At 42.1% G+C, this 24330-nt stretch overlaps 1 protein-coding gene across 1 annotated transcript in view; it reads right to left on the bottom strand.

The window, feature by feature from the left end:
• Nucleotides 1–20591: 20591 nt before the first annotated feature.
• Nucleotides 20592–24330, bottom strand: part of LOC102374062 (histone RNA hairpin-binding protein-like) — a 16751-nt gene continuing 13012 nt past the window's right edge. Inside the window, 3 exon segments of the mRNA XM_025204437.1 lie at nucleotides 20592–21415; nucleotides 22252–22336; nucleotides 24315–24330. The exon segment at nucleotides 24315–24330 is cut by the window's right edge and continues 7 nt beyond it. Coding sequence (XP_025060222.1) covers nucleotides 21299–21415; nucleotides 22252–22336; nucleotides 24315–24330 — 218 coding nt within the window. The 3' untranslated portion in view covers nucleotides 20592–21298.

Below are 24330 nucleotides of genomic sequence, written 5' to 3' on the forward strand. Positions count from 1 at the left end.
AGTTTATATATTCTGTGTACATGGGAGTGAGTGTTGGGGGATTTGTGTGGGGGAGTCCAAACAAAACATTGAAATGTAATTCTTTTGATGATGCAGCTGCAAAAGGGCAGCCATCCGAGACTTTATTTTTGCTAGCATATGCCAGAGGCCGCGCAGTTTTTCATCCTTGGTTAAATGTGCTGCAAAAACAGCTTAAAAGAAAGTGTCGTGGCCAGCACCCCACCAAATATTCACTTGGGCTGCACAGCAGACCTCCATCACACATCCACACCCAGCACTCATTGTTACTTTACATCACACCAATGCACACAGGCTAGTATTCACTGCATTGTACAGTGGAGAGGAGAGAATAGACATTGGTGGAGACCTAGAGAATGGCCATTGCAGCGATGGACACCTACCAGCAATAGATTTTATTATAACAATAACGACACGTAATAATAATAACAATAATAACAATAACGATGGTGATGATGATGATGATTATTAACAACATTCATATCCTGCTCCATCTAAAAAGGCACAGAGCAGCTTATTATTATAAAGTCTATTGCTGGTAGGTACCCATCACTGTAGTATCTAAACTCCTCGGTCTTGAATGTATTTGTTCTCACACGCTCATGTAGGGTGGCATTACTATCCTCATTTTGCAGGAGGGGAGCTGAGATGCGGAGAGGTAGGTGATTTGAGATTCACTGAAGTCTGTAAACCCAGGAGAGGATCAGCACAGGTCTCCCAAATTGCAGGCTAGTGTACTAACTGCCATCTTTCCTTCCATGTACGTGACTGACTTTCCGATAGGTGGCCATTCTCTAGGTCTCCACCAAAGCAGGCAGTGTCTAGTCTCTCCTCTCCACTGTACAATGCAGTGAATACTAGCCTCTGTGCACTTTTTACAAGTTTTAGTGTGTTGATTGGGGATGCTGTTGTTTCTTATTTTGTGGGTTGTTGGTCTGCATCCCCAATCAACACGCTAAAACGTTACAACTCTATCCCGCCTTGCCACTTCCCTCTCCACCTCCCCCACCCCTATCTGCTGCTCCTCGTTTCCATTGCCTTGTCTCGCACTCAGGGGAAATCACTCCTGACCCCCACAGTGTTCCTCCCAAGCCTCATTTCCTACAGAGGGTCTGTGGTTATCCCTTAAAATGCATAAATCCCCCCTGCCCAACAGGCACAACGTTACCTGGAAAAAGTCATAACAAGAAAATAATGGAAATACCCTCCATCCCCACCTTTAGACCCACCAAAGAGGACACTTGAGTCTTTCAGGCTGAAAACAAATACCACGGGTGTTGTGGAAGAAAGCTCTTTTGTCCCTCTTCAAGCCCCTCTGAAGTATGCAGGATAAAATGTGCTAACATGTTTTCATGGGACATAGATTTGGGCTTCACAGATTCACAGAAGTTTAGGGCTGGAAAGTCATCGGGTCCAGTCCCCCTGCTCTGCGCAGGAAAGACTGCTGGGGTCAAATCACCCCAGCAAGGTGCAAGTTGAGTCTCCTTTTGAAGATCTCCAGGGGAAGATGCCTGGACCACCCCTGCTGGGAGTCTAGCCCAGAGTCTGGTCACATGAACCATGTGCTTTGGCATGCTCTTCTCTGCCAAAGAAACACAATGCAGCTTGGAAGGGCCAGGTGTGTAAATGGCTGTGCTGCACCTGTTACGACCTGGGTCAAACTCCAGGGCAATCAGGCCAGCATCAAATGAGATTTCTATTTACAACCTTAGACATTTAAGTCTCTCAGACAGCAAGTTATATAGCAGAGCAGGGTCAGGCATGTTTCCAGACACCTGCAATGTTCTGCTTTTATACCTCAGTGATGAAAACAAGGGAGGGTTTCTATCCTCATTTCAGTTTTAACCTCCGGGCACAGCAATCCTTAAACTCAGCCACAAATGGGGCCTCCTTGCCCTGAGAGGAGCAAAAACATTCAGAAGAGGACGAGTGGAAGAGAAGTGTTGCCTGCTTCCCGCGAAACTTTATCCCCTTAATCACTAGCATCTTAGCAGGTTTCAGTCCTGAAGGAAGTTCTCCTTGCCTGTAATCAGGGGTGTTGGTTGTAGCAGTGTTGGTGTAAGGACCTAGGTAGACAAGGTTCTTTGGGTAAATCTGGTATCTCTTATTAGCAGCGAAAACATTGTTGACCAGACCACTGGGATGGGAAGTGAGGAAAGATTACAAACCAAATACTCTAAGGACTTCAGGAGACAGGGTAGAGTTTTCTCTGTGATGGTTGGACTATCTTTCTCCCCAGCTTCTCTTCTCTTTTCTCTCCTCCCCCCACTTCTCAAAATGGTCTGGGTCTTTAGGCTTTGCCCTGAGAGCCCAAGAGCAGACACCAGCTGGCCTTATCAAAGGCCACATCCCCCACTGACTCCTGTGTTCTTTTCTACAGCTATCTGGGTTTCTTAATTGCATGTGCATGTCCCATACTATTCGCCATGCATGAGCTGTTAGCAAAACCTTGCTGGAAACATTGGAATTTCACATTGTTCATGGAGATTTTCCATTTTTCATGGCAAATGGGCAATTTTGTGTTTTCCGTGAAATTCTTAACAATTGAAAAAATATAGTCCTGATGTTTGGAAAGGCTTCCTAAGCTTGCTTTCAGGATCCATTTGAGTGCTCAACGTATGTGTGAATTTAGTTAGCATATCATTTCAGGGGAGGGGTTGGAATATTTTTGTTGCAAAGGACGGAACTGAGGAAGGCATTCAGCCATTCATTCATAAACTCAACTTGTGGCACCGCACACTGGGGAAGGGATCTTTTGCATCATTTTTAACACAGAAAGAGTGCAAAGCCTTGTCAACTGACAATATCCATCCAGGCTGTCATTGCCAATCACTTGAATGGACTGCAGCAGAGAGTATTTTCCACAATGAGATACCAATGGGGTGACCATTAGGTCAGGAATCTTATTTTCTCAGCTCACCAACCCCTGCAAATAAATTCTCACCCAAAGGAGAGAAAAGCCTCATTGATTTGACAAGTGATCAGAGGTTGCAGTTGTCACTTTCCCAGCAGTTGCTAGCATATTTTTTGCCTAGTGTATGATATATTGAATGTCCTGACTTGCCCAACTGAACTCTGAAAGGGATCATCCCTTTCCCATCTATATCCTTGTGCAAAGTGCAGATCTCAGCAATAAACAGACTAGGCAAAGCACTGTTCTCAGTTTAAAAATTGTCAGGAGCTGACCTGCAAGCTGCCTTCAAACCCAGCCAACCCAGAGGGGACACACTGTGCTTGCTGAAGAATCAGGAATCTCTCTCTCATATGCAGGAAAATGATGTGGGTGTTTTTTTCACAGAGCATGGATGTTTCTCTGTAAAATGCATCTTTGACAAAACAATTTGCTTTCTTTGTGAAGGCAACATATTTCAGCCTGAGAGAGGCCTGAACTAAGCATGGAAATCTGTTTTCAAACCATCTCAGAATGGCTTGAAATTCTGGTTCCACTTCAGAAAACGGCTCAAGAGGAAAGGTTGCATTGCCTGGCTTTTCTCTCCCCATTTCATGGAGATTACTACTCCAGCAGAAAACACTTTAGCTGCCCCTTTACTGTTCACGCTTCCAGTAAGAGTGAACCCCTTTTTGCATGTTCACAGCCTTTTGTCACAGAAGAACAGGTTAGAGGGTGGCCCTAACTGTGGGGTGAAATTCATCCCTATGAAGAATGGGTTGTAGGTGCTGCTTGAGATCCAGAAAAAGGGAGCCAGCCAGAGACCTATGCGCCATTTAGTTTCCACTTTAATCCTGAAGCTAAAGCTTAAAAGAGGATGCTAAATTGGCTGAGAATTTTTTTAGCACGAAGTTTTTACACCAGAAAGCACATATTTGCCCAGCCTAAAGTAGAACACGTTGGTTTCAACAAAACTTTCATCAGGACCAGGATGTAATTTCTGGCCAGAGAGAGAGAGATCCATCCCAATATAGCCATTTGGTGACTGGGGAGAGCACTCAGTTGAGATGCGGAGGATCCACTTCCTTGTACTTTTTTCAGATCAGGCACTAGAACCGGCCTCTGCTTTCTCTCGGGCATGTTCCTTAACTTCTGGGCCATTTGGCTATTCCAAAATAGTCCTCTTTTTTCTCTCAAAGTTTTTGAAAAATCTTAGTTCCACCCATTGTGGGACAGGAAAAATGACTGAAACATTGAAAATGTTCACCAGATGGGAAACCCATTCCCATCCAGTCATAGTTGATATCCACGGAGTTACACCAGTCTGCAACTGGCTGAAGAGTTAAATACGCCTTATATAAAAGGTACCCACTTGTACCAGACTCCCTTTTGAGAGGTTTGCAACACCTTGAACAAAACAACATCTCATTTAATCTATGGAGGTAACTTCTAACAGAGGTTATTTTATCTGCCATTTTATTGTTCATTTTTCCATCAGCATCCAAAGAGGATGTGAAAACTAAAGAAGTATTGCAGTGCTCATGATGGAAGCGCTTAAGTCTACATTTCACTGGGGCTGTATATTTAATGGCATATGAGTTTGAAGAATCTAGATGTCTTTGCTAAAAAGGCAGTGCTTTATAAAAAGAGTTTGATGGAAGCTAACCACTGCATGGTATATTTGATCTAAGGCAGAAAAGGTTTGGCCCTGTTCAGCATGACAAGAGATTATTCTTGAAACCACTGAGAAATAGGGAAGAAACTTCATAGTCCAATGATCCAATATTTTGCAAAATAATTTTTTTTTTCAGTTTAAGATTGTTATTTTGGGAAGAAGGCAATTTTGCCCTGTTAGACCTGCCATCAGATGCATTTGCCTTAGAGGTGTAAAGAAAAGCTATTTTATAAACCATAATATGACATTTCAAGTAATGAAAAACAAGGAATGAACAACAACCCTCACAGATGCTTTAAACATGGACTTAACCCAACCCAGAAAGCCAAATCCAACTGTTCCTCCAACATGATAGTAGTTTAGATCCAGATACACAGCTGCCTCATCTCTGTAAGGAACTGAATCAAAGTCCTTTGTGTCAAATTACCTCAAAACATGGATTTCATCCAAACACTGCTAGTCAGGCTCCTGTCTCGTACATCACCAAATGGTTAATTTCTGTCCATAGATGAGTGTGAACAATTCCCACCAATTTTCCTGAGAGCTTCACATGCCTACATGAGGGCAGAGTATGGCCCAGGGAATAAACACCCCATGTTGACCTCCAGTATATTGTGCCTTCTCGTGCCATCAAAACCAGAAGCTAAGCACAAGGAAAAGGAAATAATCAAAGACCCTTGGGTACCTAAAAATGACTAGCAATGGAAAGAGAGCACAACCACTTCAACACAGGCCCCTTAACACTGATTTTCAGATAAAGAGCAGAGCTTTCAGAGTGCGGCTGACAGAAGTGGAGCAGTTCTGGTGTTTAAAGGATGCGCTCATCTGATGGAGGTGGGACGTGGGAATTGTCAGGCTGAAACAGGTCAGTGATCTGGCCAACGAAACAGTCTCCCCCTCAGAAAGTGATTGGCACCAGCTGCTTCAGAGGAAGGAGCTCGAACCCATACAGTGGGCAGTTAAGTGATAAACCGAAAAGAGTCTTCCTGACCTCCATCAGTCAGAGGTTGGCTTATTGCCCCGAGGCAGGAGGGTTTGCATGCCACCCAAACTTCTGTTTATATTTTATTATTTTTATCCTAACTGTGGATGTTCTTCTATCCATAGAAAGTCTGCTCCTTTTCTAAAACCATGGTAATCTCTTGACCACAATGGTGCTGGGTGGTACTGAGCTCCCCAGGATAAGCATGCATTGCAGGAGACAGAATTGCCATTTACCAGTTTTAAGTCTGTCCCCTCTTCATTGTCATTAAATGCCTCCTTGTTGTATTATGTGCAAGTGCAAACAGTGACATATGATCTACCTTTCCAGACCATTTGTTATTTTGTGTACCTTACCATGTCTTCTCTTATTCAGCCCTCTCTAGAATAAACAGCCTCACTCTTCATATGGAAGCTTTCCCAGGTTTCTAAACCTTCTCATTGCCCAAATCTGACCCCTGTGTATTTCACCCTAGATAAGACGGATAGAACGGAGCATAGTATTCTGGGCAAACATATACCATCATCTATTGTTACCATCACTCTCCACCCTGCACCTTACACACAATGAAAATTATTTGGCTTTTCTGATTGTTGCTATGTGTTAAATGAGCTTAGATCCTGTTTTCAAGCTCATAGTGAATTTAGAATCCTATGAGATAAGTAGTCCACAGATGCCTGGAGGAGCTGGCCCTTCTGCTAAGCATAAATGAATATGATCTCATAGGGACAGCAGAGACCTGGTGGGACTCCACCTATGACTGGACCACAGCTATAGATGGCTATACCTTGTACGGAAGGGATCGTGTTGCAAGGAAGGGCAGGAGTTGTAGCTCTCTATGTGAAGAAGCAGTACACTTCCCTACAAGCAGAGATTGGCACCCAAGAAGGGCAACTCAAGACCCTCTGGGTTAGAATATGGGGAGAACATGGTCAAGGAGATATAACTGTAGGAACCCTAACCAGGAAGAAGAACATGACCATGAATGCTCTAGGGAACTGGCAGAGGCTGCATGCTCTCAGTACATGGTCATCATGGGTGACTTCAACTACCCTAACATCTCATGGAAAGAGCATTCAACCAAATCTGATCAGTCGCATAGCTTCCTCACCTGCATTGACTAGCTCTAGTTGACTCAAGAAATCTATGGGCCAACAGGAGGTAAGGCGCTGCTGAATCCGGTTTTGGCCACAGGGAATGATCTAGTGAGCAACCTGAGGATCAAAGGGAAGCTTGGTGATAGTGATCACGAGTTGATCACTTTCTCTACCCATTGCAAAGCTTGCAAATCAGTCAGCAATGCAGAAATCCTCTATTTTAGCAAAGCTGACTTTCACAAGCTCAGGAGGTTGGTTGTCAAGGCCCTGAGAGGAGAGACCATGATCTGACATGGAGGAAATCCATGATGAGTGGTCACTCCTTAAGGTCATGATCCTAAAAGCACAAGGGAAGTCCATTCCGGCCCGTAGGAAAGGTAGCAAAAGGGCTGGGAGACCCCCTTGGCTCAATAGGCAACTCATGGACTTCCTAAATCTGAAAAGAGAAGCTTATAAGGGATGGAAGTCAGGAAATACCACTAAGGAGGATTATGCAGCACTGGCCTGCACTTGTAGGGAGTGGACCAGAAAAGCCAAGGCTGAAACTTAACTCAAACTGGCTGCAGGAATCAAGAACAACAAAAAGTCCTTCTTCAGATATGTAGGAAGTAAAAAAACCCAACAAGGGCAACATTGGACTCTTGCTGAACCAAATGGGGCAGCTTACAACTGACACCCAGGAAAAAGCTAAACTCAACGATTACTTTATGTCAGTTTTCCACCAGCCTAAGGGGATCACCGTGCCTGACAGGATGCAGGATTACCAGGGTAAGGGTAATCATATGCCTATAATCAGCAAAGATCTTGTACGGGAACAGCTTGAGAGGCTGGACATCCACAAGTCAGCTGGCTTGGATGGAATGCACCCAAGAGTGCTAAAAGAGTTGACCAACATCATAGCACGACCAATGCCAATGATATATGAGAATTTGTGGTGCTTGGGGGAGGTTCCAGAAGATTGGAAGAGGGCCAATGTGATGCCTATCTTTAAGAAAGGAAGGAAGGAAGGAAGATCCAGGGAACTACAGGCCAATCAATTTGACTTCAGTCCCTGGAAAGATCTTGGAAAAAAACATCAAAGAAACTATCAACAACAGGCTAAAGGAAGGCAGCATTCAGCAAGATAGTCAACATGGCTTTGTTGCAGGTAGGTCTTTGCCTGACCAACCTGATTTCCTTCTACGACCAGGTGATGCATCACCTGGACAAAGGAGAAGAGTTTGATGTCATATATTTGGATTTCAGAAAAGCCTTTGACTTGGTCTCCCATGATATCCTCATGGTAAAATTGGGGAACTGCGGCCTTGACACCCTTATGGTCTGATGGCTGGAGAACTAGGTCTGTGGTTGGATCCAGAGAGCAATAGTTGATGGAACCGAGTCCACATGGCACATGGTGACCAGTGGCATTCCCCAGGGTTCAGTTCTTAGACCAGTACTTTTTAATATATTCATAAATGATCTGGATTCAGGTGTCAGAAGCGGACTGGCTAAATTTGCAGACTACACCAAATTATGCAGAAGTGTGGTCATGCTAGAGGATAGGCTAGTGATTCAGGATGACCTGGACAGGCTCGCAAGGTGGGCGGAGCAAAACCCAATGACATTCAACACAGAAAAATGCAAGGTGCTCCAACTGGGGAGAAAGAACGCACATCATACTTATAGGCTCAGCAGTGCTACACTCACTAGCACCACAACTGAAAGAGACTCAGGGGGTCATGACTGATCACAAGATGAACGAGCCACCAGTGTGATGCCACAGCCGGCAAAGCAGATAAAACTCCAGCTTGCATCTACCGATGCATCTCAAGCAAGACCCAAGAAGTCATCCTCCCACTTTACTCGGCCTGGGTGAGGCCGTAGCTGGAGTCCAATTCTGGACTCCACACTTTAGAAAGTATGTGGATAAGCTTGAGAGACGTCAGAGGAGAGCCACATGCATGATTAGAGGTCAAGAGAACAGGCCTTATGAGGAGAGACTGAGCCATGGGACTCTTCAGCCTGGAGAAGCGAAGGCTCAGGGAGGACTTGGTGGCAGCCTGTAAGTACATAAGGGGTGTGCATCAGGAACTGGCGGAACGTGTGTTCACCAGGGCACCTCCCCCAAGGGATGACAAGGTCTAATGGTCACAAATTGCTGGAAGACCATTTCTACTGGACATAAGGAAAAACTTCTTTACCATCTGAGTCTCCAGAGTCTGGAACAGACTCCCCCCAGAAACGGTGCGAGCACCTACTCTGGATACCTTTAAGAAACGCTTGGATGCTTATCTTGCTGGGGTCTGACCTGAGCTGACTTCCTATCCCTTGGGCAGGTGGCTGGACCTGATGATCGTGCGTGGTCCCTTCCAGCCCTAACGTCTATGAAATCTAGTCCAAATCGTTTCTTCTCATGTATATTACCTTCTGAACTAATTCATTTTGAATTTCACCTCGTTATCGATTTCCCCAATTTGACTGGGTGCCTCTGAAGTTTCTTGCAGTCTTTTCCAGTCTTAACTAACCCAAATCACTTGTACCATCTACAAATTTTCCCACTTCATACCTCACTGTCTTTTCTGTATAATTGATGTGTATCGAAAAGCAGCAGTTCCCACACGGAAGGTCCTGGTTGCCCTCATTTAATCTATTGTTGTGGTGAAAATGGTTAATTTATTTTTGTTTGATGTCTCCTATTCCTTAGGCTTCATCTACTCTGTGGGAACTGCTGCTGCTGCTATTGTGGTGGCAACATTAAGGCAGCCAGGCTTCCTGGTGTGTAGATAGCTCTTGGTATGTAGACACCAGAAGGAATTTTTTCTGTCAGCAAAGCAATACCAGCTTCCCTGGATGACAAGCTCTGCTAGGAGAAGCCAGCAGCCACACAGGGGAGTTTGCTGGCAAAGGTATGCCAGCTGTGGGATCTTTTCACACCTCTGGCTGATATAGCAATGTCAACAAGGACTTCACCACCTTCTAGTGCATGATCCTGCTTTGCCTCCCACTGTGACTATTCATTTTCTTCAGCAGCCTCTTGTGAAGAAATTTCAAAAGCTTCTGATAAACTCCAGATGGCTTTGGTCAACGAGTTCTCCCTTATTTACTATATTACAGGCATAATTACGCATAGTAGCTTAATGAGGTGTGCGGTTTTTTTCCCCCATCATAGAAGCCACAGTAGGGGGATCCCTTCTTTCATTCCAAAATATCACTGAGACTTGGGAAGCAGTGCATCACCATTCATTCCTCTCCAGGATTTACTCTTCCATTAAGCCCATCTTGGTCATGTCCTTGCATACAATATCCATCCTTTGAAGTAATGGTCAGCCTCTCAGTTGGAGCGACCCTGGCCGCATTGGCAGTCTCTGGTGTCCTGTCCTCTTGTCTTCTGTAGCATTTCCACCTTCATAATCTTTTTGCTTGTAGCCAATCTTGTGCCTAGTTGACCCTAAGCTATATTGTGGAAAAAAAAAAAAAATCAAGAAAAGTTCAAAGGGCCGGTGCCACCAAAAATAAACACAGAACGCACAAACAAATGTAGATATATTTTAATAGTAAATTGAATAATGAAATACAGAAATGTTCTAAACGACCACACAGTACCAATAAGGCACATCAAGCAAATGACTAAAATTCTAGAAAGCGCACATTCATCTAAAGAAATAACCATCTTGTTAATATTTGAGAGAATTTAAAATTAAGTTCTCCAAGTCGTAAAAAGCCTCTAACAGGTAACCAGCCCATTAGGGAAAAGGACTTCTAACCTAGGTTTCAAATGAAGTTATAAAAGAGCTCTAATTGATATTCATATGCTTATTATTGTCCCCTAGACAAGCTGTATCTTGTCTAAAATTAGTCTCATTTCAACCACTAAATGTACCTTGTGTGACCTTTAGAGATAACGCTAATCTAGATTTTTTTTTCCATTCCATCTTTCTTGAATTTCCTGAAAATGGCTCATACCATGTGATGTCCTCTGGTCTCTCATTTCCTTTGCCTCTTCTCCTCTTACCAAAACTTTGGTCAAGGGAAAGCAAGTAAATACTACACCATATCACCATCGAGGTGATACTTAAGGTTTACTATACTTTACAACCTTGATATCACATTCTGCTCTCCTACTAACTTCTGCCTTTGTCCCAAGACCATTCAGCTTTACATCCGCCACCTTTTGAAGAACTCTGCTCTTTCTTGCTTCCAGCAGTCCGATGTGCGTTTCATTCAATGCAGCTGCTTCTAATCTATGGAGTAAGACTCTTAGTACACTGTTTTGATAAAATTACTAGCTATGATGGCTGGAGAATACAGCTATGATCTGAAATTGCAGTCCTTCCTCTGACAATACCCATGTTTAAAACAGCCCTCCAAAAAGCCCTGTTTTATCTCTTGCCACCCATAAAGTAGGTTGTAATTTAATGAAATCACTGCTGTCAAGGCAGCTTCTGTAACAACCATCTGGGGGATATTATTCTAAACTGAATTATTTTTGGGGTGTGCAAATTCCATTTACCTTTTGCTTAAAGAAACAAAATGCTCTGCAAAGTAATTACAGTAAGCATTTTGAGATATTTCGAGTAAGTAGCAGGATGGATTTAACCGTGGAAAAGAGCATGCATAGTTGTCAAGAAAATCTTGGTTTTCTCAGACCACATTTTCCCCCTTTCCCCTCTTCTTTTCTATTAAGTTACTATTATTCCCCTTCTATGCCATAATGGGCTTAAGATCAAGTGAAACTGGAAATGGAAAGAAAAGGGAAAGATGACAGACTTGAAGGGATTTTTTGGGGACTCTGGGTTGCTCTTAAGGTCAGAATCAGTAAGTATAATTAGATTCCTGGCATTTATAACAAATGTAAAGCAACTCTGAGGTTTCTTTTGTGTGTGTGTGCAATTAAACATGCACTTTTACTGCCCTCTGCAGTATTGTGAAGTTACTTTGATTCCAGCAGATGAAAGCTGGCTAAAAGAGCAGATGCAGACATTATGTCCTCCATTTCTGTATTACACTCATATTTCTGGAAACAACGCATTTCTCAGAAGAAACGAAACAGAACACACAAGGGGACTTTGTATTTCCTAATAATGAGTGTTTTTCAATACCTTTCAGGAATATGTTTCCATAGAGACTTCAGCAGATAGAAAGCTCCTAAAAATACAGTAAACCCAAATTAACCTAAGAAGAAAGCTCAAAGTTTCAGCTTAAAGCTCAAGTGACAACTTGAGCAGCAGTTATTTGATTAAATTAGTTTCCTATTGAATCTGAACATGATTCAGATATTACAAGTATTATGTTCAAAGAATGAAGGAAGCCAGCATCAACAATGCTTGAGCCAAATATATAATGATGGGTAAAAATGACAGATACTGTATTTGGATTATATTTCAATACATTGCAGAGTTAGGTATCACCCAGATGTTATGACAAGTGAATGCTGGATGGATCCAAAGGACATTTCCCACTCACACTGCTGGCTTCTCCAACCAATTTTTCATTTGTAGTGCACTCCAAATATGCTATATTTATTCTTTACAAACGGGTAAAATTAGCCTGTCCCTGCTCAAAGTGATAACAAGCCTCTCCTTTTACAGCGGATTTTTTTGGTCAAAACCAGATGTTTTCACAGGATAAAACTCGGAAGTAAAGTCAGAAAGTTCATGAATGTCTGGACAAAACACATGGCTACCACACAAAAAGAAAAAGGAGTCATTCTGTTAATGCAGATATCCATCAAACTGCTCTATCATCCAGTAAAAATATTCTGATAATACATACTAGGACTTCCCAAAAGAACTCGCATGCACCTGGTTCAATGATGATTAACTCAAAACTTGCTTCTACGACAATCTATCAAGATCTTCTATTCATATTAGCAACATGCCAAAGTTGGCATTCTTCGTGATTCTTTATCAGGTAAATGTCTATATCCCAACACCACCAATGCGAAGGAGGGAGCTGTTATTACCACTGTTTTACATATATGGAACTGTGCCATAGAGAGACTAAGGAATTTGCTCAAGGTCACACAGGAAGCCTTTGAGGGAGCAGGGACTTAAGCCCAGGCAAGACTTAGGGCAGTGCCATAAATCACTGGATCATCCCTGGTTCTGAGGGCTAAATACCTCTGAAAATCAAGCTCAAAGCATCCAAGACAAAGCAGACAAGAACACACAAGGTTAATGGGCACTTTTGAAAAGAGCCCAGATAACCAGAGCACAGATAGTCAATGGAGCAAACTTAGAGGTTACCTGAGTTACCTGGAATGGGTCTTATCGGCCTGCATTCCTGTTCTGCTGGGCACGCGGCACAAGCTCAGAAGTGTTGCCACGGCTGTCACAATTACAGCTACTGGCCTTTTTCACTCCTCTCCTTGCTCATGTGCAATAAAGACTGTAAGAGCGGCAGACAGAAAACTCCTCGCTTTCATCTCAGGGTAGTCCTTGGGTGCCAACTCTCCAATCAAGGCAAGTGCCAAACAAAAAATTTCAGTGCAGAAACTTAGAAGTGATGCAGTTTAATAATTAGCCAATCGACTTTCTAAGCCCCGAGATGACTCCTACCAGTACCATCTTTCTGAAGACACTGCAGTGCTTTACAGTGAATTACAGCTTCCAGTCAGGTCGCTACTATTGCCATTTTGCTAAATGAGAGGTGCATTGTTTTGTGTTTTAGTTTGCAAAACTTGGACAAAGATTAAAAATGTGCTGAATGGAGATATTTATCTCATGTGTGCCCCTTGTACACAGAAGCACACTATTTTGGCTAGCAGTGTGCACTAATACAACATCTGGCACTTCACCTGAGGACATAAGGGGTGGAACTGCCCACGGGCTCCTCATTTCCTTCACCAATATGATCCCAGAGAAAAGCTCCATTGGGTACAAAAGGAGCATGAGTTTGTGGCCAGCATATCTTGAAAACCTCCATTATGGTGAAGTGTCCAGGTACTATTACTAAATAACTACACATTCCTTTGAGTATTTAGCACATGGATCTTAGTGGATAAGATGCAGTTGTCTATTTACCAGAGGTGGCTGCTAAGAATCCAGCTTCAACGAGGATGGCAGGCTAGCCCTCCCAAAATGGGTATCATATCTGGAAGAGTCTAAGAAAGGTGTCTCGGAAAAGTGTACAGCAAACTGCACATATCCACCTTCCCAGTTTTGGGGGATAACAATTCCCAATTCCAGACAGCTGAATTTTTTAGAGCTCCAGTGGAAGGATCTCTAATATGGCTGGGTACGTCCAACGTAGCTCTCATAACCTACTTGTACAGAGCTGGAAACCTATTTTAATAACCTCTGCAATGATACTACTTTACCAAACAAGGTGGATCTGTGCTCTAAGACAATAGACTAAATCCTTTTTCTTAGATGTCTGGGTGGTGGGTCTCACCCACGCTCCCAAGATAATGTCAATAGCCCCATCTGGGGAACAGAAGTTTTCCATAATGTCACATTGACATGGACATTGAGCTTTCGGACATTTTTATCCCCTCTGTGAAGGGCGGATCTGTTCACTTATTGCAGGCTTCTAGACATATTTCACTTAATTCGTTTCCTGCCATTCAAAAAGGGCTGCAGAGGCAAACTCAGAGCAGCAAGTCTCACTTCCACCCTGGCAAGTTGGTAAAAACTATAATAAAGGATAAAAATCAGCTGTTGTGTGGACAAATATGATTGGCTACAGAAGAGTCAACATGGCTTTTGTAAAAAGATATCCTGCCTCCCAGTCTGCTGGAGCCCTTTGAGGGCATCCACAAGCATGTGGACAAGGGGGATCCAGTTGACATAATATTTGGACCTGCAGAAAGTATTCAATAAGGTCCCTAACTGAAAGGCTTTATAAAAATGCATTGCTATGGGATTGGAAGGAAGATTATTTTGTGGATTGAGGGTCAGTTAAAAGATAGGAAGCAAAGAGTAGGACTACACGGTCACTTTTCAGGATAGAGGAAGGCCAAATGTGGGGTCCTACAGGGATCTGTGCTGGGCCTAATTTTGTCCAACATTTTCATCAATAATGACCTGGAAATGGGGATACAGAGTGAAATCTCCAAGTTTGCAGGCAATACCAAATGATTCCTGGTAGTCAAATACCAAGCTGGTGGAGAGAAGCTGCAGAAATATCTTACCAAGCTAAGGGAGTGGGCAGAAAAATGGCAGATGGACTTCACTATCAACAAGTGCAAGATAATGCACCTAGGGGGAAAATAACTTCAATTATTCATACTCAGTACTGGGTTCTTAGTTAACTGTTACAACTCAGGAAAGAGACCTTGGAGTCACTGTAGATAGTTCTTTAAAAACATCAGCAGTAGTGACCAAAGCACCCAATAAAATGGTGGGCAGCATTTAGAAGGGAATTAAAATTAAAACAGAGAACATCATAAAACAAATCCATGCTGCACCCACATTTTGGATACTGTGTGCAGTTCTGGTTCCCACATCTCAAAAGGGATGTAGGAGAATTAGAGAAAAGTACAGAGAAGGGCAACCAAAATGATCAAAAGCATGAAGCAGTTGCCTTACCAGGCCAGATTAAGAAGGCTAAAAAACTTCAGGTTGGAAAGAGGAAGGCTGAAGAGGGATATGATCTTGGAAGTCTTCAAAAGGAGACTGGACCGACACCTGACTGGGATCATTTGATCTCAGCACTATTTCTGCCCAGAGCAGGAGGGCTGGACTCAATCTGTAGAGGTCCCTTCCAGCCCTGAATTTCTGTGATAGAGATCTATAAAAACATGAGGGGTGTGGACCGAAAGGGAACTGTTGCTCACCAAGTCCCAGAATACTAAAACTAAAGGGACACTGAATGAAATTAGTAGATGACAGGTTTAAAACTAATGAGAAAAAGCACTTATTATGCAACATGCAGTTAACTTGTAGAATGCATTGCCACAGGAGGTGGTGACGGTAGATACATAGCCACTTTCAAAAAGGGACTGGATAAATTCATGGATGATAGGTCTATTCATGGCTATTGAACAGAAGGATTGAAGATATTTCTTTTCCTCTGGCACTTCTAGCCCAATGGTAAACATCACAGACACTGCCAAAAGCTGCTGCCAACTCAGCAGGGGCAGTCACAGGGTTATAGCTGTAGCTGTGCCGTAGCAATGACAGAACAAGCGATGCTGATACCCGGATCCCACCAGCCCTGCACGCAGCCAGCCTTCAGCCACAATGGGCATCTATATATACACATGCTTTGCGAGGGGGGCACTTTAAATTAAGAGCAGCTCTCAGATCTGCTCTAATTAAAGCTCCCACAGCATCACACGTGGGCACTTTAAAGCTTGTCAAACGAGCTTTAGTTAAAGTGCCCCCATTGCCATTTTGAAACAGGAAGGGGGGGATGCCGACATCTACATGACGCAGAGGCTGTTGGACTCGATTAATCGAGTCTGCTCTGACATGTGCTAATTAGAGAGATCCTTCAGGTGTATAAGTGCCCAGTAGGCCAATGCCATATCAGGTAAATCTCTCCTTTCATTCCATCTCCCCCAAACAAGGTGCATGTCTTACTTGGAGGTTTGTGGTAGTCACAAAAATTTGGTAGCCCATGAGAGACGGAAAGCCAGATTACAAATTATTGGTTTGTTAAGGTCTAAAATTTTAAGACATTATCTCCAAAGACATAAGCAGTCCAAGATGTGTTCCTGGATGTTTTTTGTCCCATTAAGGTAATGCGAGTGTTTTTTTTATGACATCAAGTGTGTGAAGTTTCACTGTGCCCTGAGGGTGGATGAACTTTAAGAAAGAAATCTAAAAGATGAATTGGTCCACACAGGATTCAGCACGAGCCTCAAGAGTAAAACATAGTGTTTCATAAAACTAGGAAAGGGGAAGCCAATGTGAGGGCATTCCTTCAAGCAGAGATAATTATTAAAAAGATAATCCTCATCAATCAACAGCTAAAAGGGCTCTGACTGAGGTCTCACCAACACTGTTAACATTATTTTGAAGGTACCAAGAAGGGGCTCCTAAAAATCAAGTGGCAGGGGGAGAAGGGTAGGCAGAGAGGAGGGACACTATTTACACCCTTCAGTAACGTATCCACTGTGGAGTAAGGAAACACAATGCAGTCTTGGACGGAAGAGCCACGTGACGTTATGGCTGCTAAATAAATCCTGATGTAACTAATGGATGCTAAACAAGCCAGAGTCCAAATGACACAGGGAACGAGCAGCACCACAAACTAACAAACTGATCCAAGCCAGAGATCCCTCCAAGACCTTCAGGACTGATGTACGAGAATTGACTTGCGAGACCTTTTCAAGTTATGCAGCTGAAGGTGGGTAGTACCTACACACCAGCTCAAAAGTGCTTCAGTTGATTAGAGTTGTGCAAATATAGGCTTTTTGGACAAAAAAACAAAAACAAAAAAAGCCCCCACCAACAGTTCAACTAAAACTGAAGTGAACACTGACCTTTTTCCCCTCCCTTGTAACAGAAGAAAAATTTGCTTTTTGTTAACTCAATGTTTTGCTAGACTCTAGACCTGGTTGTGTTTCATGTTCAAGTTGAGAGACAAGAAGTTTAACGAGGTCATCTTTAAATAAAACGTTATGAACATGTTAAAATATTTAGAAATGCTGGGACTGTTTAATTTAGAAAACGTCAAAACAATGTTTCAACAGAGTTAGAACGTTGTCGTAGCTTAGGAAATATGCAAGAAGCAAGGGCTTTTGGATGATACCTTTTATTGGATTGACTGTATAAAATTGGTCCAATTAAAAAAGAAACAAAAAATCTGTCAAAAAGCAATGCTTTGACATTTAAAAAAAAAAAACAACAAACTTTCACTTTTTTTGGCTGAAACTTTTTGTTGATTTTGTCTGTGTCATCTCCTCGGTGTCTAAGCACTGGAGTGCTCCAGAAAAGTTATATTTAGAGACATCTCTAAGGTCAGCACTATTTTTGCCAAAGTAGTATAAGAGGACAGGAGTACCCATCTTGAGTGCCACAGAAGCCTCCAGAATGCACGCTTAAAATCTAGTTACTCTATTTACCTAAATCCAAGACAAACCCTCAGTTATTAGGTTCTATACATGGAAAATTATGAACATCTCATGCTTTCCCCAGCCCATTGTATCAAACATTTCCCCTGCATGCTGCCAACCCTGCATAGCGTGATCTCACTTGGGTCAGGGTTGGAGTTGCAGCAGCTGCCTGCCCCAGGCCAGTACTCAAATCTAAGACAAGGTTTCTTCCCCCACCCTGCAGCTGAACAGAGGAAAAAAACCTAGTCTTGGATTTATAGTAGAAACCACTGTATTTAAGACTGAGAGAGCAGAAGACTGAGCCCTCTTTAAAAGAAAGTAAAAGATTAACAGCCTACCTAGATTAAATCATTACCTGTCACATTTAAATCGCAGAGAAACCGTGACACTACAAAAATTCTAACTGATGCTGCTAATATTATTTTGAAGGTCTGAAGAAAAAAGGGTCTCAACCAGGGGCCTTCAGATGGAATGATGCACAGATGCAAATGCAGCACCAGCAGACACTGCTGCCCAAAAAATTCAAATAGCTTGCACATACATGATAGAACCAAGCAGGAGATCCATATGGATAAATATTTGATGAGTCTATCTAAAAAGTAATTTATGGAAAGAAAAACCAAGAAAAAGGTTTCAGTATTTGAAAAGAAAGAGTCGCTTACTATGTAGGGGCCTGAATCAGAATAGTTGGGAAAGGACCTCAGTCACTAATTCTGCAGCCTGTTCCCAGTTCTGCCCTAGTTTTGATTGTTTTCTGAAGGTTCAGCAACTTGTTGGCAATTCAGTTTGGTAGTTTTAGTGCTTTCAGATCCATCACTACAGTATATTGATTGAGATGGAGGGTGTTCTGTATAATAGTAGCATATTCATGAGATGGGTGCTGTACAAGAGACTCCTTAGAAGCCTAATGTCTTGGGCAACAAATTCATTCCAGGGGTGCACCGATAGAGATTTTGGGGGCCGATACCAATAGACAATTTTTAAGGAGGCATGTCAGCCAATACTGACCCGATTTCCGATACGCAGCCAGGAAGCTTAAAGAGTTGTGTGCAGCTGGCAAGTCTGCTGTGGTGGAAGCAGAGGGGGAAGGGAAGGGGCATGGGGAGCAGATTAAGGCCCCTGCAGTGAGGGAGGAGTGGGGCTGGGGCAGGCGCTGCACAGCTGGGGTGGGGTAAGGTGTGGGATGGAGCTGCGGCTCATCCATGGGAGGGGGCAGCTCCTGCCCGCACCCTAGAAGGGCATGGTGGGGCATGCCCTAGAACTGCACAGGGCAGGGTGGCTGCTGCTGTGGACTGGGGCAGTGCTGGGCTCTTCCCAGAGTGTGGGAAGGGGGGGCGGGGGGATTTAGGCCGGGGCTGTCCTTGGGGCAGGTGCTGGCAGCACTGGGAAGGGGGCTATGGAGGGGCTGCAGCCACCCCAAAATTCACCATATCCCACCCCCATCCCAGTGCTGCTGCCACCCACCCTGAGATAAGCTCAGGCCTAATGCATGTATGCAGTATGGTAGACTTACTTAGGTTATTTATGCATTTTTCCCCTACAAAATTTATACATCATTCAGCGAACAGGATAGAATCTCATTCAATATTCTAATTTTACTTATTATTCAATATATGGCAATCTTGCTTATTCACAGCACCATGTTTAGATTTGGTCTGAACACAGATTTTGTAGTTTCATCACAGGCTTATGGTGCCTATCACTATAGTATCTGGATGGCTCAGAACTGTACAACACTAAAGAAAGAAGAGCAAGGGACCACCATCATTTTGTAAATGGCAAGTGGATGCAGAACGAAATGTCCATTAATTTTGTGTCTTTGATTTAAGGCACCTATAACTAGATTTTTTTCAGAACACTTAAGCATTAAATATAGTAACATTCAAAGCACAGCTTCCAGTGATCAGCTGCAACTGTACATACACAGGCCCATGGTTTCTGGTTGGCACCCAGAAAAAGAGAACACCTAATTATCACCTGCCTATTTAAGTAATTCAACTTTCTTCACATCATAAAGGAACTCTGAAAGAGGACAGGACAGAATCCAGTACTCCAGGTTAACGTTCAACAATCTCAGCTCCAAGATCATCCTTTCTTTCTGCAGCCATTGGCCTCATGAACAAAATCCAGCCACACACTATCCAGCTTCTGCAACAAGCGTGATGGAGTCCTATGGACAGCTTCCTTCAGTACAGTACATAACCCCAATTCATCCTCCTGCCCAGATCTCACAGCTCCACTAAATAAGACCAGGGTCCTGTAAAAAAGTAATCATGCAGTCTCTACTAACACATATGTACAAGCCAGCCACATTCTGATATTACAAATACATTAAAGAGTTAGAAAAAAAAAAAAAAAAAAAAAAAAAGAAAGACACTCAAACTTGCAGTTTCCTAGGTTCAAAAAACCAATTGAACCAACTGGAAAAAAAGGAGAAGTTATTACGTAGAATCATAACGACGCACCTATGGGTCACTATGATCCAGCCTTGTCAAGAACCCAGGGGGTGGGGTGGGGGCGGTTAACAGGAAAATGAAGCGTGAAATGAGAATTACAAGTCACAGGTTAAGTTACATGTACATTTATTTTTTAAAAACAGTCTCATACAAAAAGCAATAGAAACATTAACTGCTTTCAGCAGAAAGTCTGTACAAAAAGGTATCATTTACAACAGCTTTACATTAAAGCAGTTAAAAAAAAAAAAAATCAAGCGCTTTCCCTAGATAGAGATTTTTTTCCTGCAGGTGTTAAACAAATTGAATATCCATGACTATTTACAAGTACCAAATGACTACTGTTTCTTAAAAAACACTACTGCCACAATTCCAGGATTTTGTTGTTGTTGCTTGCTTGTTTCTTTCACTATACTAAAGCCTCATTTATCTTGTACTATTTCCTTTCCCCATCTTTACAAAGAGCATTTTAAGTGAATTTCTCTCATTTGCAAAAAAAAGAGTCAGGCAAAATGAAAACCTTAAGAACAAAACTATTTACACAGGTCTGTCACTGATAGGATATCATGCCAAAAACATTAAGGACTAGGCGATGCTGGAAACTACCTTCAGACAGAACATTTCAAATCTGATCATAAGCTAGTTAATACAGGCCACTCTAGCTGCCTTAAGTTTCAGTTTATCAACACTGATTGGCAGCATGATTACAAGGCCATGGCTTCAAGAAGCACCTGCAAGGTAGGCCTTTGTGGTCAAGCCTGTGCATGCAGCAGGGCAGTGCACAAATGCTCAAATATACTTGCATATCCTGATCCTTTTCTGAGGATAAGAAGTTGCTCTGCTGACTGCCAAAATAGCACAAACTATAAACTCACTTATGGACAGGAAAAACAACTTGATATTTCACCCAGCTACTTAAGTTTGCTGAAGAGCAGCAGTCTGGCTGGTTTCTATTATAAAAAGTCTTATAAAAACAACTGATATACATATATTAAAAAGACAAACTGGAAGTTACACAACTTAAGTTCTATTATTTGACAAATTTGGTCCAGAAAAATAATTAAAATAAACCACAACTTTGGAAGCAACCCTTAACTTTGTTCAAATTCCGTTATCAACCAGTAGAGCGCGTCTAGGTTGTTAATACTCCACCAAATCTTTAGAAATAACATGTGCAGACTCCTGGGAAAGAATGCTGTTTAGCTCACAGAACTGAAGTCTTTAAGTGGCTCACTCAAACATGCCTCCAGGTCAAATTCACCTTCCACTTGATAGTCAACATGTCTAACCTTAGTGGGAGTGCCAGAATAGGTATCCTAAAACACAATTAGTGAATAAGCAAGGTCAGAATGCAGCTCACATTTCACCATCAGGGTTCATTATTTCTGCAACTTATTTAGCATACAATTTTATTAATATATTACATTTTAGGTGTTAATAAGCCAAAGCTAGTTTAAAACTGAAAAGGTTTAAGTAAGTGTTTACAATATCACCATCTTTCAAGAATGTGCCTTTGCAGTTGTAAACTTAGGGTTTGGTCAGATACTCGGGTACAGCATTACAGCACTACATGCATGCACTGCATCAGAGGAAGGAACAAGCCTGGAAGCAGGACAAGGACAGTGAAACATACTTTCCTGTACTGTGGTTTATTGCTCACAGGGGGACAAAGTACTTGTGTTGTCATTCAGACTTTAGTGAGAAGTCCAGCTTTTGAAAGTTAGATAAATCATGCCTCATTAATTGATAAGGTCTAGCCAAAATGAATGGTTTGACAGCAACCTCTCCCTTCTTGCATACTTTTGAGTGAAATATTTAATGTTAACATTTGAAGGATGCAATTAACAGCTACTCTTTATTACTTTCTGGAACTCAGAAAGACATTGCTCTATCAGTGATACTTTAATGCTCCCAAAATGTTTTCTTCTTCTTCCTCTCTCCCCTCCTTTTATTTATTTATTTATTTGGTATTAATTAACAGGCTAGAAACTAAAATAAAAATCACAGACTCCAGAGAAAAACTGAACAGTCTGTTCACACCCCTGGGTAGTCTGGTGGACAACTGACACTTTGGAAATGCTAGTTTTAAACAGTGCAAGTTTAAAGATGTGAAGTAATTTCAATGAATAGTTCAAAAGAAAATTATACTTACATCATTGCCTTGAGAACTTGCTTGAGATTCAGTAGAATTACTTGCTGTGGATTCCATTTCCATCTCACCAAGATCAATAGGAGTCCTATACAAAGAGGAAAGTTATAATATTATACTACAAGCTCTAACTGTAGCTGCTCTTTAAAAATCGCCACCAGACATTTGAGGGCTGCCAACACCCACCAGAGGAAACTTAGAGCAACACGGGGAGAGCAGACAGTGTTGCCCGAATTCTTTATCTGTCTCCCAGAAAGGTGCAGCAAAAAAGAAAGTCCAATTCCTCAGCTGCCAGAAATTGGGGAATGAAAATAAAGCTCTCTCGCCTGTTTTGTTACTAGGAGTGCCGTAAATGCATTTGTTTTTGATCTTTAGACATGACCCCTCCACCACAACCACGTTTACTAGAGTAAAGTAGGGAACTACGCTTTTCCCACAACAGTTTCCAAATCAAATGCTTTGATTTTTCTTAAAAGCAGTTTTGAACAGGCAATTCAGAAACTAAGCATTTACTCTGTTCAAACCAATAGTTTTGGATTTAAAAATTACTGTACAGTTAATCCTTAACTACCTTCTGGTGAGGAAAGCAAGCTAGCCAGGCCAAATTCTCTCTCTATGGACGCCCTTCAAAGTTGGCTCATGGACCAGGTAACCTCAAGCAGCAGCAGCACACTACTACAAAGACAACCTTCTCTTCTTTAACTGTTGCTTGTGCTACATACTTTCAGCATTTTAAATGTACCACACCACTTCATAAGATTTTCAAGTGCTCAGCTGTGAACAGCCAGAAACGGTAAAATGTAGGTTGCTCTCATAACCTTTGCTGCCCTTTCCTCCTCCCCCATGTGTGTATGCATTATTTGTCTTATTACACAGTAACTGAGCATATCTACATGTATATTACCAAAGTTTAGTTAATACGCATTAAATCTAGTACCTCCATACTGATGTACTAAGAAAATGCGCATTAGCCTGTCTTAACGTGCATTAACTAAGGAGCACAGTTTTTAAGTGATGCTTAATGTGCATTGGCCCATTTTAATGCATATCAACTAAATAGCACTTTTATTAGTGATGCTTTAATGTGCAAAATAAGCTAATGCACATTAAAGCACACATGTAGACACACCCATTGTATTCCAAAGGATACTGCCTTATTCACTGCACAAGCTGCACCAGGCTTCAAGAATTTAAGTCAGCATTGTGTAGAAAAATTTGAACAAGGCAGGGATCTACAGGATGAAGTAGTAAAGACAAATGTCATACAGGGAAATTTGGTCTAATCCTTCCATTTACAAATTTTCCTATATGATGCTGAATTACATAAACCCACATTTTGAGGATGACAGTACTTTTGGAAAACAAAAACTGCAGTCTGAATGTACAAAATTAATTCTTAAACTGTAGCTTAAGTTTCACACAATGAAATAATCATTTTAACTAAAATATCACAAGATTTTTGAGTTAGGATATCTTTCCTGCGATCTTTACAAACATTCTTAATATACGCTGACACAAGCAGAAACTCCACAAACCTGTTTTAGGATTGTGATAGAGCACAACAATACCAGTACGTTTGAGGCAGACAAACAACAAATGTAAAGAAACGAAATTTGCCTTGCGTCCTCCAGTTCTTCCATATCTTCATTAGCCCTTGTTACTGTTCTATGGCCTTGGGTTAAGGCTCGTTTTCTTGTTTTACATGCCTCCGTTTAAATAATTTGGATGAAATAAACATGTAAGACTGAGTTGTATAGTATAGACAAGTCATATTGTAGTCAAACATTTTAAAGAAACTATAAACAAAAAAACCCAAACCAGGCTCAGGTTCTGAAATGGGCTCCCAAGTGAGGTGGTACTCTCTCCTACCTTGAGGGTCTTCAAGAGGAGGCTGGACAGATATTTGGCTCGGGTGATATGACCCCGGCACCCATTCCTGCCCGGGGCAGGGCGTCAGATCGGATGATGTTTAGGCCCCTTCCAACCCTAAGCCCTATGATACTATGAAACAAAAAACACACACACACACACACACACACACAACTTCTCCCTTAAATGATACTTACATTGCTTGCAAGTCGC

This window comes from Alligator sinensis, unplaced genomic scaffold (assembly GCF_000455745.1).
Source record: "Alligator sinensis unplaced genomic scaffold, ASM45574v1 scaffold445_2, whole genome shotgun sequence".
NCBI lineage: Eukaryota > Metazoa > Chordata > Crocodylia > Alligatoridae > Alligator > Alligator sinensis.